This window comes from Pollicipes pollicipes, unplaced genomic scaffold, assembly GCF_011947565.3.
Source record: "Pollicipes pollicipes isolate AB1234 unplaced genomic scaffold, Ppol_2.1 Scaffold_7262;HRSCAF=8765_pilon_pilon_pilon, whole genome shotgun sequence".
In the NCBI taxonomy this organism is placed as follows: domain Eukaryota; kingdom Metazoa; phylum Arthropoda; class Thecostraca; order Pollicipedomorpha; family Pollicipedidae; genus Pollicipes; species Pollicipes pollicipes.
The window spans coordinates 117623-134541 of NW_023597055.1; the positions used below are offsets into that span (position 1 = coordinate 117623).

Genomic DNA, 16919 nt, shown 5'->3' on the forward strand with positions numbered 1-16919 from the left:
CTTCCCTGTCACCGTTTCAGAGGCGGAACGGCTGCGACAGGCTTGGAAAAATTATAAGATGTGACAAGTTTCGGGATGGGAAAATAGAAGTAGAGTTCGCTAACGGTCTGGAGGCAACCAGGGCCATGACAGGCAAGGAATTTACGTTTACTGTTCGGGACGAGACTGGCAAGCATGAAAAGACCGTGTCAATATCAGCCATACCACATAAGACCAAAAATTCGTCCAGGGGCGTAGTCAATTGTTTCGATCTTCGTGACGTCGCCGAAGACGAGATAGTCGAGGAGCTCTCAGAGTTTGGTGTGACGAGCGCTCGCAGGATTCTCGTCAGACGGGGAGGAGAGCTGCTGCCTACCAACAACCTCATTCTGACGTTTAGCTCCACCGATTTGCCTACCGAGATACGTGTTCGATACGCTCGAGTGAAAGTTCGCCCTTATGTGCCTAACCCCATGTGGTGCTACCAGTGCCAGCGATTCGGCCGCACCAAGCTCCACTGTCGTAACCGTCCAGCGTGTGGTAAATGTGCGTCATTCGAGCACACGAGCGAAGCTTGCACCTCTGCGGAACCCGATTGCGTGAACTGCGGCAAGGACCAAATCCCACACACGACGTATGACCGTACATGTCCGGCCTACGCGAAAGAAAAAGAGATTGTATCGATCAAAACCACTAGAAATGTCTCTTTTCGTGAAGCTCGTGAACTTTACAACGACAGTCATCCAAAAACATCGTATGCGTCCAAAGTGAAAACTTCGTTCCCACAAAGCAATGCCATCGAGCACATGACGGCCGTTCAGTTCGTGGGACTTCTGAGGTCGTTTGGCCTGTCGCTTGTTCCCTCGGTCCGAACGCCCGACTCCCAGTCGGCACCCCAAGCTCCCTCTCCGCCGATCGAGCAGTCGGTGGACGTCGCACCGCTGGCCTCCTCGGCGCGCGCCGGATCACCAGCGGGCGACGGTTGGACGACGGCTCGGCGTGGTCGGAGTCCCCGCGCGCTGCCGGCCTTGCCTTCGTCTGCGACCCAATCGGTCCCTTTGCCACAGATACCTCTTGCCAGTGCCTGTGAGCGTGTGGCAGAGACGCTGGAACGTCAGGAAGCTGACAGGCGCGCCCGCGAGGCCAAGCGAGCACGCTTGGCCGAACTGGAGCGCGCTAAGGCGGCAAGCCGCCTGTCCGGTGCAGACAAAGAGCCCGTCCCCCGAAACAGCACTCCATCGCCACGGAAGCCGGTGGAGGCCCCCGCTGGTGCCTCGAACCCCGGTAGAGGCCCACCAATGGGCCCTTCCCCGCCTCCACCCCGGGCTGGGTACGCTGGCGTAAAGCGTGCCCCAGCCGGCCCCCTTCTCCATCTGACGGAGGTAGCCCAAGCACTCGTCCTAGGGTGGGGCACGCCCCCCCCCCCCCCCCCGGAATTAAGCCGAAGCTCTCGGTCTGAGGCGTCTGGACATGCAACTGGCGCAGCCGAGCTCTTTTAAGCCGGGATTGTTTTAGCTTCTCACATCTTGCCTCTTTTTTAATACCCCTTTTACAGGCGTTTTTACAGTGGAACTGTAGAGGAGTAAGGGCGAACGCCCTCGATCTCGAGGCTGTCGTCAGCAGAGGCTCTCCTGCAGCCGTGGCGCTGCAGGGAACCAAGCTAGCGCCTGACAATTTTTGCTCTCTGAAAGGATACGCGATGTTTCGCAACGACGTGTTGACGGAGAGCATTGCTCAAGGTGGCGTCCTCCTGGCAGTTCACCATAGCGTGCCAGCGAGGAGGCTAAGCTTGCGGTCCACACTTCAGGCTGTGGCCGTACGGCTTTATTTCAACCATCGTCACATCACTGTTTGCTCACTTTACCTTCCACCAGGCATCGCTTTTCCGTTGGCGCACCTTAGGTGTATGCTGGCTGAACTGCCTCCACCACTTCTTCTTCTCGGCGATTTTAATGCACATCACACCGCATGGGGGTGTGACGTCACCAATGCTCGTGGGAGGCTGTGCGAAAATTTTATCCACGGTGCTTCACTGTGTATTTTAAACACAGGAACTCGTACGCATTTTACAATGCCGTCCGGTCAGACGTCCGCGCTAGACTTAAGCCTGTCCAGTCCCCAGCTCGTCCAACGCCTCGAGTGGAGTGTTGGAGATGACCCCATGGGAAGCGACCACTTCCCAGTGTGGGTCCGGTTTAAAAGAGGTGGAGCGTTGGGTGTTCGGCCACAACGCTGGGATTTTAAGAAAGCGGACTGGTGTGAATTTGAGACTCGGGTCGACGAATCGTTCGTAACTGAGGCTGTGAGGACGGTACCCTCTATTGAGGTTTTTACTCACAGACTTTTAGAATGTGCCAACAGCTGTATCCCACGCACGTCTGGCGCTCCCCGACGTACTCCTGTTCCGTGGTGGACGGAAGAGTGTCGGAGCGCCATCCGGGCGCGTAAACGTGCGTTTCGGGCTTTTGACGCCAGGAACACTACAGAAAACCTCATAGCCTTTAAGAAAGCGAGGGCTTTTGCTCGGCGCACCGTAAGGGAGGCGAAGCGTGCTTCCTGGCATGCTTACGTGAGTACGTTGAACCGGTTCACGCCAACATCGCAGGTTTGGTCTCGAATTAAGCGCATATCTGGGCACTTGACATCCATGGCTCTTCCGGTACTATGTGTGAACGGACAGGCCGTGACGCGCCCCTTGGAAGTTGCGAACGAGACTGCCCGGGCGCTGGCCTACCGCAGCGAAGGTGGCAACACTAACCCACAGTTTGTGCGGCATCGAGCGCAATGTGAGCAATCTGGAGTGGATTTTTCAACGAGTGAGCTACATTCTTATAATGATCCATTCACCCTAGTCGAGTTGGAATGGGCGATTGCCAAGCTTCGCAGCGTGTCAGAAGGTCCGGACGCTGTGCACAACGACATGCTCAAGCATTTGTCGCCTTGCGTGCTTCGCGCTCTTTTAGCAGTATGTAATGCGCTGTGGGCCAGTGGTGACTTTCCAGCCTCTGGGTGAGAAGCTGTAGTCGTTCCTATTTTGAAACCGGGTAAAAGTGGACTAGATCCTTTACACTATAGGCCTATTTCTCTCACTTCATCACTCTCTAAGTTGATGGAAAAGATGGTGAATGTCCGTTTGACTTGGTTTTTAGAACATCACGGCGTTTTTACAAACGCCCAGTGTGGTTTTAGGAAGAATCGCAGCACAGCGGAAAATCTTTTAGTTCTTGATAATGCGATTCGTATGGGATTTAAAGCAAGCCGACACATAGGCGCAGTGTTCTTTGACATAGAGGGCGCCTATGACACCACTTGGCGTCAAGGCATCCTTCTCAAGCTACGCAGGTATGGTATACGCGGCAATATGGGCACCTTTCTTCAAAACTTTCTAGTTGACCGCTCTTTCCGTGTCCGTGTTGGAAACGAGCTCTCTGAGAGGCATATGCAAGTTCACGGCGTGCCCCAAGGCGGCGTTCTCAGTGTAGCTCTGTTCGCCGTTATGATCAACGACATCGGGATGGGGCTTCCACAGTCTGTAGGCCGTGCGCTTTTTGTTGACGATTTTACCATTTGGACTAGCGCAGCCAGAGCACCATCGATGGAACGCCAACTCCAGTTAGCTATCGACCGCGTTGAGAAGTGGGGTACCATGAACGGGTTCGGGTTTTCACGTAGCAAGACTGTAGCCATGCATTTTTGTCGTAGCCGGCAATGCGGTGACCTGTCTATCCGTATGTATGGGCAATGCATCCCAACTGAGCCTGTGGCTAGATACCTTGGGGTATACTTTGACCGCCGACTTACGTATAAGGCACATCTTAAGACGCTACGTGAACGCTGTTTTAAATCTTTGAACGTATTAAAATGTGTTTCGCGCACATCGTATGGCGGAGATCGGAGCACACTTTTGCTGCTGTATCGGGCCATCATACGCTCTAAGCTGGATTATGCATGTTTTATTTATGACAGCGCGTGTGAATCCACCAAACGCATCATTGACACCATCCACCACACTGCTGTACGTGCCATCACAGGGGCGTTCCGCACATCTCCAACCCGAAGCCTCTTGGTAGAATCACACGAGCCGCCGTTGTCAGCGGGGAGGAAAATGCTCGGCATGCGTTACGCACTCAAGCTGCGACAGTTCCCGTGGCATCCCGCATATCACGCAGTCTTTGCGCGGCCTGCTGTGCCGTTTGTTCGCCATGCACCTCGGGCGCATGCAGTGACCTTTGGCTCCCGGATACAAGCCTTACTGAGGGAAACCGAAATTCCCATTCGAAAGGCGAAGCGATCGCGTCACCTGTGCACTCCTCCCTGGCATTTGATCTCACCCTTCACAGACACATCTCTGACTGAAATGAAAAAAGTGTCTCGCTGCCAGATATAATGAGGTCCAGAGCGTTTGAGCGTATAGCGGTATATGAGGGTTACACACACACTTACACGGACGGCTCTAAAACTTCTGATGGTGTAGGCTGTGCGTTTGTGAGCGGTGGCATCACCCGGTCGTTTTCACTGCCCCCAAACGCTTCGGTGTTTACATCAGAGCTCATAGCAATCATTAAGGCACTTTGTTCCATTGAAGTCGGTGACGAACCCTTGCATCTCATTTTGACGGGATCTCTGAGCAGCGTTCTGAGTGTGAAGTCTTTTTATCCGTCATGTCCCCTTATACAGGACATTTTAACACGTTTGACTCAACTGGATCAGGCCGGAAAGAAAATCATGCTATGTTGGGTTCCCAGTCATGTCGGCATCGCGGGCAACGAGTTGGCTGACGCGGCTGCCAGGTGAGCAGCGCTGGCTCCATGTGTTCACTCTCTTTCTATTCCTGCCAGAGACTTTTACCCTGCAATAAAAACCTTCCTGCACAACAATTGGCAGCGTTGTTGGGATCGGACGGATAGCAATAAGCTCAGAGAGATAAAACCTAAGCTGGGTCAGTGGTTCTCTTGTTTCCGGAAAATGCGGCGAGAGGAGGTGATCCTCTGCAGATTGCGCATCGGGCACACATACGCAACCCACGGCTATATGTTGGAGGGAGCCGATGAACCGATCTGTCATCGATGTGGTGCTGTCCTCACCGCTCGCCATATTCTTATTTCTTGTCCGCGCCTCGCGGAAGAACGCCAACGCTTTTTTGGACAGCATGACTTGCCCCTTGCCCTCTGTGATATGCTAGGAGATAACTCCCCATTTCTGGAATTTCAACAGATCTTTTTGTTTCTCAAACACATCAACTTTGGGACCATTTATGCGGCTCATTAGATAGGTAAAACCAAACTCGCTATGGGCGCCAAATGACCACCGCTGTCGGCGCGCCCCTAAACTCCAATAAACAACAAAAATCCGTTTTCTCCTTTGCGATTTTTGTCTCTCTGGGTGTCTTGTTTGGCTTGCTGTGATTGTCGTGATTTTGCGGCGACCCGGGCGTGACCTGTTCCTGACTGCAGCGTCTTTCGAGGCGTCGTCCCAGCTTGGTTACCCGGCCCTGCCCTTCCCATGTGTCGTCTCAACGCGGTGAGCCCTCCCTGCCCTCCCCAGGTGCTCTCCCCAGGTGCCCTCCCAGCGCGGTGAGCGCTCCGTGCCCTCCCCAGCTGCCCTCCCAGCGCGTTGGGTCCTCCCTGTCCTCCCCAGGTGCCCTCCCAGCGCTCTGACCCCTCGTTTTCCTCCCCACAGGTGCCGTCTCAGCGTGGTGGCCTGTCATTGCCGCTGTACCTGCGCGGCGCGGCGCCGCCGCCACCGCCTCCGGACGCGCACAGTTACGCGGCGGCCGTGCGACGCAGTCTGGAGCCGCTGCCCCCCGGCTTGGCCGCCCTGCCGCGGCGCGAACACTACGCGCACGGCTACAGCCACTTCTAGCGGCCGGCGCCGGCGGGGCGGTGTGGGGGCGGTCGCGGCGAGCGGGGTGGCGGCGTCGGCTCGTGCCGGCTGGAGGCGTGGTCGCCGTCGGAAGGGTGTGTCCGTTGCGGTGTGTTACGAGGGAGGCGCTGCATGCGCTGGGGTGTGGGTCGGCCAGAGCCAGCTGTTGAAGGTTGGCTTCGGCTCCGGCGAGGGGGCGACACCTGCAGTCGCGCCGAACTAGCGCCGCCTCGTTGCGCGGTGTGTTCTGGCTCCTGGTGACCCGGTGTTCGCGGATTGAGCACCGAACTTGTTTGGGTTCTGGCGCGCTCCCCACACATGCTGTACACACCTCAGCCGCCAACGTGCCGTCGTCGAGGAGATGCCGCCAGCGAGATTCCGCCGCCGCTGCCGTGTCGGTCGAGACCCGACCATTCCGGCTGGTGTCAAGTTCCGTGGCACGCGTTGAGGCGTCGTTGTTGCTGTGATATTGCGCACATTCCGCGGTCTCGTCCCAACACCGCCGTCCGCTCATTTGAGCAGCGTTCCGACGGCAGTGCGGGCCGACGCACGAGCTGTCTCCGTCTGCGTGAGGGAGCCTCATCTCGCGTACCAACTCCGACGTGTTCCATGGAGATAGATGCGTATATCTCAGCTTCGTGCTCGGTGCGCTGTGGAGCCGGGACCGACGGTTGCCGTCATGGGCGTGCGGGCCGTGGAGAAGCGCCGTGTTCGGGTGGAGAAGCGCAACCTTGGCAGGGGTTCCAGGGGACAGTACCAAAGATGTTGGCGCTGGCGCTCCGTCTCCGCCGCCGTCGATCCAGATATTCAAACCGACGTCCACACAGTCGCTGGTCCTGCCATTTGTGGGCATAATCAGCAGCTCAAGCTCAAACCGCCGTATTGTTTCGGAGCGTGCAGTTTTGATCTTTGCTTTGGCTCGACTTCCTCATGATACTTAGTGAACTGATTTTAGTAAGTGCGAGAATTGAATATGCATGTGATTTCTGGAATGGTCCGTGATGCGGGTGCATGGGGTGCTCCCGCTGTTTATACCGTTTTAGTGGCTACGTGTGTTCACATTGACGATTTTCTCGAGGTTCTTATTTACCTTTGTGTTTTCGTCGCACGGATGTTCGTAGGCCCTTGCATAGATATTGTGTACAATTTGTACAGCTAAGAAAAATGATGGTTTGCCAGCTTGGCACATTGATTCTGTAAATATGTCACATAGCATACCAAACCCATTTACATGGGACAAAAATCTATAAAAACCACAAAACCTCCGAGGCTTGCGTAAGATTGACAAAAAAATGCATGATATATTGTAGTGCAGTGCTGTGCGCAGTTCATGCTTGTTGCAAATCTTGTATATTTCGTGTGTCGCCGGCTTGTTTTGCTGCTGGGGATCGCACTGCTGTGGTGATGGGAGCCCTGCGGGATCGCTCCCACGCTGGCTTTTGTACGTTAATGGGGTAACGGCGAACATTCATACTACGCTTTCGCGAGTTCGTGAGACGGACGTCACGCTAACTCTGCGGAGTTAGCTCTGCTCCTGCGTTAGTGAGTTCTTCTCGCCGGCATTTTAGCGACAATTTTCCTGACAGGTGTGCGGGTAAGCGTTAATTTTGTGTGTTAATTGTGATGCTGTTTTATTGGAGTACCTCTCACTTGCATCTGGCCGACGTCATTTATCTTCACAACCCTTTCCGCTAAAGCAAAAACGACCGCCAGGACTCATCCGCTTGGGCTCATCCGCTTGGGCTCGTCCGCTTGGGCTCGTCCGCTAGGGCTCGTCCGCTAGGGCTCTCCGCCAGGGCTCGTCCGCTAGGGCTCGGTCCTGACCGCCCGGCCGCCTCTCCGGCCAGGCGGCGTGTCAGTTGCTCTGTTCGCCGGCACCGAGGCGCCCGCCGCCTGCTGATCCCCCTCCCCCTCCCCCTTCGGCCAGTTAGACGTGCTGTGGCGCTGTGGCGCGTGTGCTGTGCCCAGCGCGTGCGCTGAGCACCAACAGCGGCGAGAGCGACGGGGTGGAGTGGACCGTCGGAGGTATCCGGAGCTCGCCGGCCGCCGCGTTTCGGCCAGTTATTGGCCACCGATGGCCACCGAGTATGTCTGGGGCCGCCCGTGACCGCGAGTCGCAGCGTTCGTCGCCGGCGGAATGTGCTGTGCGCTGTGCTGGCCCAGTGTCCGCCGGCCACCAAGGCTTGCCGTGTTGCCGTGTGCCGTGTTGTTGTGTTGTGGGGGCGGCTGTACTCTGTGGGTGCTGTGCAGGCCGCGGTGTGCGCCCGCGCGGTGCGATCTGTTGTCTGCGAACGGCGATTTGGCGGTCTTGGCGCGTGTGTGTGACTGCAGGAAGAGGAGGGGTGGCGGTGGGGGCTAAGCTAGTGTGGTGTTGGTTGTGGTGCACGTGTGCAGTGTGATCCGTCCTCTCTCAATTACGGTGTGCATGTATGTATGTGTGCGTGCGTACGGGGTGCGCATGTGTGTGCGGACCGCGTCCGCCGTGTCGTGTGTGGCGTGCGTCCATGGCGTGTCTGTGTCTGCGGCCGCGCCGCGCGTGATCCGTGTCTGGCGGGGCGGGGCCGACATACCGGGCCGCCCCGGCCGCCACCTGGTGACCTTACCCTGGCTGTGAGCAGGCCGCTGATCCGGCCACGCCCCCGCCACGCCCCTCGGAGGTCGCGGCGCGCCGTAGGAGGCGCGCCGGTCGGCTACGGCAGGGACTCGTTTCGCGCGTTTTCCGTTGTCGACGGGAGTGGAGCTCGCCGAGCACTCCGTTCTGTGGAGTGGAGCCCATCGAGCACTCCGTTCCGCGGTCTCGTGGCGTCGAAAGTACTGCGGAACGGACCCCTTAACTGCACCTGAAGAACATATCCATCGATAGATGCGTCACACTTCTATAGCGGCACACGCCATTCACTGCTCATGCGTCCTGCACTTGTCAGCCTTGCGCGTGTTGCACCCTGGCGCGGTGGAAGCCGCGGTTGTCTCTCAGTTGCGTCGAGCTCAGTTCCAGCGCCGCGGGTCTCTAAGGTCGGTGCCGTCTGGGGCGTTACTCACGTGGTGTACGGAGCTGCGCTGGCCCGTCCCCTGTCTGACGGGCCGCGGCGCGTCCGCGCCCGGTCGTGGCCTGAAACTCCCTGATCTCAGCGGATGAGGCCCGCACCGGCGCCTTCAGCGGTCTTTCAGGAGCGCGTGGTGAGCAGGGAATTGAGGAGTGTGGCGCAGTGGCCACCGGTCGGCTGTTCGTTGCAAGCCCCCGGGGTCACAGGTCACGGTCACGCGAAGGTTACTCAGAGGCGTCGGGGGTGGCGCCAGCGCAGCAGGCGGTAACTTGGTTACATCTATCGCCATTGCAGACTAGCTCCGTCGTGTTTTTTCTTCCTTGTTGTTGTCTAAGCCTCGATGAAACACCTGTAGCGGCAAAATACTGCGTGGTGATTGTCTACCAAACTTGCGTTTCCAAAAGCGAATCGCCTGCGCTAAAGCTGTGTTGCCATGGACTGCACCGGCTGCTTGAAGTCGTACTTATGTTCTGTGATGTTTAGTCAATTCCAATATGCATTCCACGTTTACCATCTTGTGCTTAATGGTGGCATTACCTCAAAAAATTCACGCTCTGTTTCCATGTTTTTGGGTGGTTTGCGCTACCGGGTTATTGTTGATTCCCCGGATCTGTTTTTTTAACCCTGCGCTTGGCAGCCTGGCAAATGTGTCTTGCTTTTGTGGTCAATACAGATCCCGCACGAAATGCTATTCAAGGGCTTGGATTTGAGTTCCTACATGTACCTGCACTCTCAGAAGTTGCAATTAGTCGGTGATGTGACTAATTTTTACGTAGCTCGAAGGCAGAGGTGACTGCAAGAAATCCGCGGGATACGAAGAAGCAACATCTTTGCCATACGAACCAATACTCAGAAGACGCATGCGTTCACATTTTGAAAAATATGTATTGGTTCGACTGTATGCGTAAAGGATGACTATGCGAAGGCTGCCCCCGCGGGGCGTGCATTTCATGATGATATGAAAGGCATGATACGTGCCGCGGCGCGCCGGCTGGCGGGGGTGCCGGGTGTCCCACGCAGCTGCTGCCAGCACGCTCACACCTCTCCGACCCGGAGTCGGCAGCTGGCGTCGCGCACAGCCCCGACACGGGGCGGCCGCCGCTCTCGAGGCGCCCCAGCAACCTTGACCCCGCCCGCGGGCTGCTGATCACGTGACGGACAGCGCGACCCGCCCCTGGCGCCGGATGCACACCGGCGCGCGCGCACACCCACACAAACACCCACACAAACACGGAACCCGTCACGTCACGTACCAGCCACGCGCACGAATACACACAGGCGGCGAACGGGCCAACACCGCGCAGAATGCCTCGCTGGCCATCACAACACGCACCGGGCCGATGGGCCACGTGGCCGGTGACGAACCGGCGACGCCACAGCGGCGCCGGCGCTGCGGTGGCGCGCGCGGCCGCCCGCCAGCGACCCCTGGATAAACATGGCGGGAGGGCCGACGGCGGTTGACGTGGGACATGGCGAGCACGAGTCAGCTGACCAGAGGACCGGGCGTGACGGCAGACTACGGTCTGGTCTGGTCTGGTCTGGTCTGGTGGGGTGGACGGTCGGAGCCATATTCAGAGGCGCATCAGCCCAGCCAACACCTACGGACCTTGCCCAGCGACACCACCGTTGCGACGCTGGGTCCGGGACCCCCTCTCCCTGACTGGCACACACTCTCAGACGACGGCCTGGTCGCCGAGCAGACGTCACCGGCCCGCAGCCTCCTCTGACCGCGCGATTGATCTGGTGGTTCTGTGTCCGTCTCTGCCCCTGGCCCACTCTGCCCTGGCCCCGCCACTGCCCTGGCTCGCTCTGTACCCCGCCACTTCCCTGGCCCGCTCCGAGCCCCGCTGGCGCCACCGCCGCAGCGTTGAGTCGCGCCTCGGACCGCGCGGCACGCGCCGGACGCCGCGGTCCGCTACAACCCGACGCCGACGCCGTTCGCGGTCTGTTTTGGCAGGGCCAACCGCCGTCCATGGCACTTCCGAGCGGCGTCGGCTGTCGGTGGGATGACGTCATCGATGACGTCAACCAGCACCGTCTGACGTCACACCAAGCCGCATGACGTCACGTCGTTTCCGGCGGCCAGCGCGCGCCGTCGTCCAGACCGCGCCGCCGACGCTGCGGCGCAGCTCCGCCGGCCGACCCGGCGACAGCCGCGGCGGTCTCGTGAAGTCACAAACCGTGACGCCATGTGCCGTGACGTCAGCGGCTACAGGTGCGCCACGATCTCGACCTCGCCGTCGGAGCCGGCGGCCGGCGCGGACCGCTCGAGCGCGCCGCTCACGGTCACCACCACACTGTTGGAGCGCACCACGTGGCCGCCCTCGGGCGGCGTAACCGGCGCCGCCGGCGGTGGCGGCGGCGCCGGCAGCGGTGACTCCTCGTCCATCATGTGACTTCCGTCCGTCTGCACGATCGTCACCAGGTTGTCCTCGCGTTTGACCTCCTCCTCGAGCCGGCCCTCCTTCGCCTCGCGCTTCTCACGGCGTCGCTTGCGCTTGCCGTCCTCCAGGCTGCCGGTCTGCAGCACCGAGATGACGTTGACGCCGTCGGTGCTGGGTATGCCATCTAGCGGGCCCCCGAAACACTAGAGACTCGTGCGAGAGAAACGAGAGGACGCTGGGGTTGCGGCTGTGGCAGACGGCCGGCTCGGCGGCCGGCTGCGGGTTGGCCGACGACTGGCGCGAGTGGTAGCTGGGCGGGTGACTGTACTCGGAGTGGCGGGAGAGCGTGTTCATGCCGGGCCTGCGGACATACGGACGGTGCTCGGTCACAGACGGCGGGGCCAACAGCGGGGCCCGGCGCCGCCCTCCGATCGGTGATCGGCCAGACTGAAGAAACCCCAGCAGTAATCATCACTGCCGGCACGGCACATAGTTCTATCCGTCAGAACGTTGCATCTCATTCTATTATTATATATATTCTGTCCATTTAGAAGCCTGTTTTTTGTCGGAAACTATCCGGATAACACGGAATATCTCACAGAACCATCAGTTTACCTCTCACTGCACCACGAACTTCCAATCACGGTATCCGAATTCGCTACATCGATCTACTACAATACATGGACGACGCAGTCAATCGTCCTCTCAGAATGCACTACATCGATCCACTACAATACATGGACGACGCAGTCAATCGTGGTCTCCGAATGCACTACATCGATCCACTACAATACATGGACGAGCCAGTGTAACTGGCGAGTGGACTCCTGCGGCCTCATTATCGCAATCAAACATATTAAGAGAAATCACCCCGCTCAGCCATACTCCCAGACACACGAATGGGAGTCGTCACTCAATGTTGGCCGGTTGTTCATTGGACCTCACCTGAGCGCGCCGTTTGACTGGTCCTTATCTAAGCTGCTTTGGTCCTTATCTTTGCTGAACAGTCGGCCATTGGCTGGTCTCCAATTGAAAATGCCGTTCACGGAATGCCGCTCTCTGATTAGGTCTTACATTTGCCGATGTTGACAGTCAAGCCCGTGGTTAGTGCTCACCTGAGCGTGCCGTTGGCCGGCCGGTAGGACGGCGGCGGCGAGAGCGCCGCCGTGTGGCCCGCCGCCGCCGCGTTGTGCCGATCCAGCAACAGTCCCAGCCGGTACGCCTGCATCGAGGCGTGGTAGCTGGGCGGTGGCGGTCGGAACTGGAACTCCGGGTACACCATCGCTGCAACAGATGGCGCTGTGAGCGCGGCGACCGGCCGGGCCGGAAACGGCGTCGCGACGGCGGCATCCTTATCGCCGCCGGCACGCGACGGCTGCTGATCCCGGGGATGAGCGGATGTCGCCCACGACGACGGAGGATGTTCGCATCGCTGCAGCCAGACGCGGCCTCGAAAGTGCTTCTGATCCCGGAAAACAGCCGCACGGCGTCGCGAGCGACGAGGCGACGTCGGCATCGGCGTGACAAGACCATTTGGATATCGCTTGGGTGGCAGCAGTGACAGCTGCTCCCTTCCAATCAGTTATGAGACAGCGGATGTGTTGCGCGAGGATTTCTCCGACATCGAGCGACACCCCTTTTCAATATGTTATGCGACCACGAGACCTTAATAACAAATTCGAATGTCTGAGCACGTGATGGTGAGCTGCGAACGAAAGGATCCTTATCGGGGTTACAAATTCAGCTCGCTGCTGACCGCTGGCGTCGAAGCATCCGCAGCTTCTTTCCAGACAGAATGGCACGTGGTGGATAAACAACGAGAGGTAAAGTGGCAACATTTGGGAGCCGTTAGGGAAAAGCATCTGCGCTGCACGTGAGGGAAAACGTCATTTTACTTCGCTTCTCTCCATGCAACATGAAGGACTACCGTCAAACGTCAAATCCTGGGACAGGAGGCGGGGGGGGGGGGGGGGGGGAAGAGAAGTGGCCCCGTCCGTCATCCGCCACCTCGTCCAACGGCAGGCCACGTACCTGCGTACGGGTGGTGGGGCCGACCGTACGCCGGCACCACTCTGTGCATGAAGCGTCGCGAGTCGGCCTCCTCCTGCTGGCGGGCCAGGCCGAGCATGACGCGACAAGAGGGCGAGTCGCGTGACGTCAGGCGCCACGCGATGCCGGACACCGTGATCAGGACAATACCGACGCCTGAAACAGAAGCGCCGACGTCAGGAGATGACCCAGACACGCAAGGTCACACACGTCAGGAGATGGCCAAGCCAGACACGGTCACAAACGTCAGATGTTTCAGCCCGAAATGATAACAAACGTCAGCAGACGTCCCAGCCAGACACTACCCCAAACGTCACGAATTGTCGCGGTCAGGACGATGCCGACGCCTAGAACATGGTCGCGGGGGTCACGGGACGTCCCCTAGCCACCCACAGCAGTAACGCGCTTCAGGAAACATCGTGGTCAGCGAGATACTAACGCCTGCGACAGTCACGACCGAAAACAGGACGTCCGAGCGCCATCATTTTCACGCCGCTGTCGCTGCAAGCACGGCGTGCGCACGGGCGGAACTTCCAAGCATGTCGAACACATCCTCATCAATGTTAAACATATGCTAATTCCGCTAATGCTAATCACCCAGCAAAACCATCGGCAGGAACAACAGACCACGCGCATGCGCGCCAGCACCGCCGCTTCCACGCACAGACGGGAAGCGATGAATAACCAGCGACGACATTCCGCACGAGCCACCTGCGCACCGACGAACGGGTTGGCGCAAACAAGCCACACCCTCGGAATCCAGCGTCCTCAGCCGATCCGGCGGAGCGCCGAGCGCTGCCCCACCAAACGCGTTTCCCTCACACCCGAGCTAACCAAAACAGACGCTTCGCGAGCCTCGCCACTAACGCGCCACTTTTTGCGCGCGTTTTGGCTGGAAAACACGCCCCGACGGCGGCGTGTGTCTTTAAGCCAGGCCGCCTGAAAAACACCCGGAAATCAGACGGACCGCGTGCGCCGATCGATGGGCTCGCTCCGCCCAGCATGCCGTGCATCTCGCACGCATCGACTGTCCTCTGACAAACTGCCGACAAGTCCCGACCGCCGTCGCGCTAAATGACGTCATAAAACAGCGCTGATAACCTCCTGCGGCTCGGAAGGGTATGGGACGGGGGCTTCGTTGGGTGAGTGGCGCGCGCGACGCAAGTGACGTCGCCGCCGCCGTCGCCGCCGTCGTCGGGAGCGACGGACACCCTCTGAAGGCGACCGGGACGGTCGGCACAGACGCGCTTCTGTCGGTCCTGATACCATCCCCCGTGCGACGCGCGCCATGAGTCACGGCGAACAGGCCACGAGTCACGGCGAACAGGCCACGAGTCACGGCGAACAGGCCACGAGTCACGGCGAACAGGCCACGAGTCACGGCGAACAGGCCATGAGTCACGGCGAACAGGCCACGAGTCACGGCGAACAGGCCATGAGTCACGGCGAACAGGCCACGAGTCACGGCGAACAGGCCACGAGTCACGGCGAACAGGCCACGAGTCACGGCGAACAGGCCACGAGTCACGGCGAACAGGGCGCGTTCACGCGACGATGTGGTAGCGTCACAAGCCAGCGACGCTGCGCGTGTCGGCGAAACGCCTTCGCGTGCGTAGCAAGAATCCACCGAAACAAACTCGTGTCAGCCGGCGCGAGGCTACAGCTGGCGAACACTGCCAGCACAGGCCGGTGCAGCGGCGCGCTCCTCTGCGGGCGGGCGACGCTCGGCAGCAATTTGGCCGCTCTCAGTCCCCCGAGTCGCCCAGCCTGCCGAAGCGCGCCGTTCGGGGAAAAACAAAGACGCATCGCCGCCGTAATTCACATCGAAGCGGTCCATTAATAACGGCGACCTCTCGTAAGCGGGCCCGCTGGTGATTGATGAGCCAAACTGGCCCGCTCCGGAGCGACTGGGCCCGGCAGCCCCACCGCCGCAGAGTCCCAGCCGGGGGGCAGGGCAGGGGGTGGCAGAGGCGCGCACCTAGAGGCGCCCACGGGGAGGCGCGGCGGCAAACTACTCAAACGCCACGGCGGCCGACACTTACCCTGTTTACATGGGCAGCTGTGATTCGAATTGAGCCGGGACCCGTCCTCGATCCGAACTATCCGGCCCATGTATACACTCACGCGCCGTTCCGCTGATTCGAATCGTGCGCCGGAGGAAATCCCTTCCCGTGACAGGATCATCCGTTCAGGAAGGGATTTCGTCCGAATTATCGGCCGTCAGCTGTCTAAACAAAAAAAAAGAAAAATGCCTGGCGCACGCAGTTCTGTTCATAGCCATTTCAGCTTTGTGCGGTGTTACCGCTTTTCCACGGGTTTTTAGCTATTGCTCGAGACGGTTCAAGTCCAGGATGGTAAGGGAAAAGAGAAGGAAGGTGAAGTTGACATCATGCTGCTAAAACTACTCTTATTATTGAGGGCCTTGAGTGGCTAGCAGCACAGAAATGCCTCACGTAATTTAGCCTTGCTAGGCGCTTGATCTATGCAGACAGCAGGCGTCGACGGTGCTTGGTGCTATCTTTCCGCCTAAAGGTTAGATTAATTTACATCTGGGGCAGGCTCCATGCTTCCAAAAGCCAAGATGGAGGTAATATGGTTATTTTATATAGCTTTGACTTGTTCTCACTTTAATTTTTGGATTGCTCAAAATTCTTGCAGAGAATGCCTCCAAGTTTCATTCATTAAGTAATACCTAAGTCCCCAGGAGTGCTTTTGCAGATGTTCCTTAAATTAGGATGCTGGTTGCTTGTCAGTTAAATTTGTGTGAGAAAGGTAGCTTAAAAATTGCTGCACTGATATGACGGATGAACAAATATAGATCATTGCAGTCAGCTCGGAATGTGAACTTTTTTAATGGTAGGACCGAAATTGCCCAATGATGGGGTCAAAACAGCAAGAAAGCAAATGTGAACACTGGATGAAAATAGTTGTCATCATTACTCTGCTAAATCCAAGTTTGTGTGTTCCATGTGCAGGAAAACAGTGCATAAACTAACACCTAACACGATGGCTCATGCTGCATGGAGAACACGTCTGTGTTGCATATCATCACCTGTTTTTGTGCTGGTGATTAAATATGTCACCTTGGTGCTTTTTTGTGATGAGTGTCTTTGCAGGCCACGAGGTAGGTAATTCAACTGTTCAACAATTCTTGCAGGGAGTACCAATAGTTTCTTTCATTAGGTGAATACATAAATGCCCCAGGATTGATTTTGCAGACATTCCTCCTGTGACTTGAACATTTGGTTGACCACCTATTGGCAGGAGGGATGTGCTGGATATTGGTGACTGGCTTGTCAAGGAAATATGAAGTTACGTCACACTGGTAGACCAACTGGCAAGGAAGCGGGGGCTGGAATATTTGTTTTTGATGCAGTTAGGCTGTTTGTTGTTTGTTGGTTTAAGTGTGTGTGAGATAGGTAACTGCAATAATTCCTGCATGATGCAAAGGATCAACAAATATAGGCAATAGATCATTGCAGTCAGTGCAGAATGTGAACTATTTTTAATGATGGGACAAAATTGCCCAGTGATGGTTCCAAAATGTCAAGAAAGCAAATGTGAGCACTGGATGAAATTAGCTGTCATCAGTACTCTGTCG

At 57.7% G+C, this 16919-nt stretch overlaps 2 protein-coding genes across 2 annotated transcripts in view; one reads left to right on the forward strand and one right to left on the reverse strand.

Moving 5' to 3' along the window:
* The window catches only part of Helz (Helicase with zinc finger), a 28812-nt gene extending 22971 nt beyond the window's left edge, over positions 1-5841 (forward strand). Inside the window, exon 16 of the mRNA XM_037238240.1 lies at positions 5659-5841. Within this exon, the coding sequence (XP_037094135.1) occupies positions 5659-5841 (183 nt within the window). The remainder of the gene's footprint in view (positions 1-5658) is intronic.
* Positions 5842-9772: 3931 nt separating this feature from the next.
* LOC119114324 (uncharacterized) overlaps positions 9773-16919 on the reverse strand; it is an 80119-nt gene continuing 72972 nt past the window's right edge. Inside the window, exons 3-5 of the mRNA XM_037238519.1 lie at positions 13301-13474; positions 12385-12553; positions 9773-11630 (exon numbers count right to left, since the gene is read on the reverse strand). Of these exons, the coding sequence (XP_037094414.1) occupies positions 11366-11630; positions 12385-12553; positions 13301-13474 (608 nt within the window). The 3' untranslated portion in view covers positions 9773-11365. The remainder of the gene's footprint in view (positions 11631-12384; positions 12554-13300; positions 13475-16919) is intronic.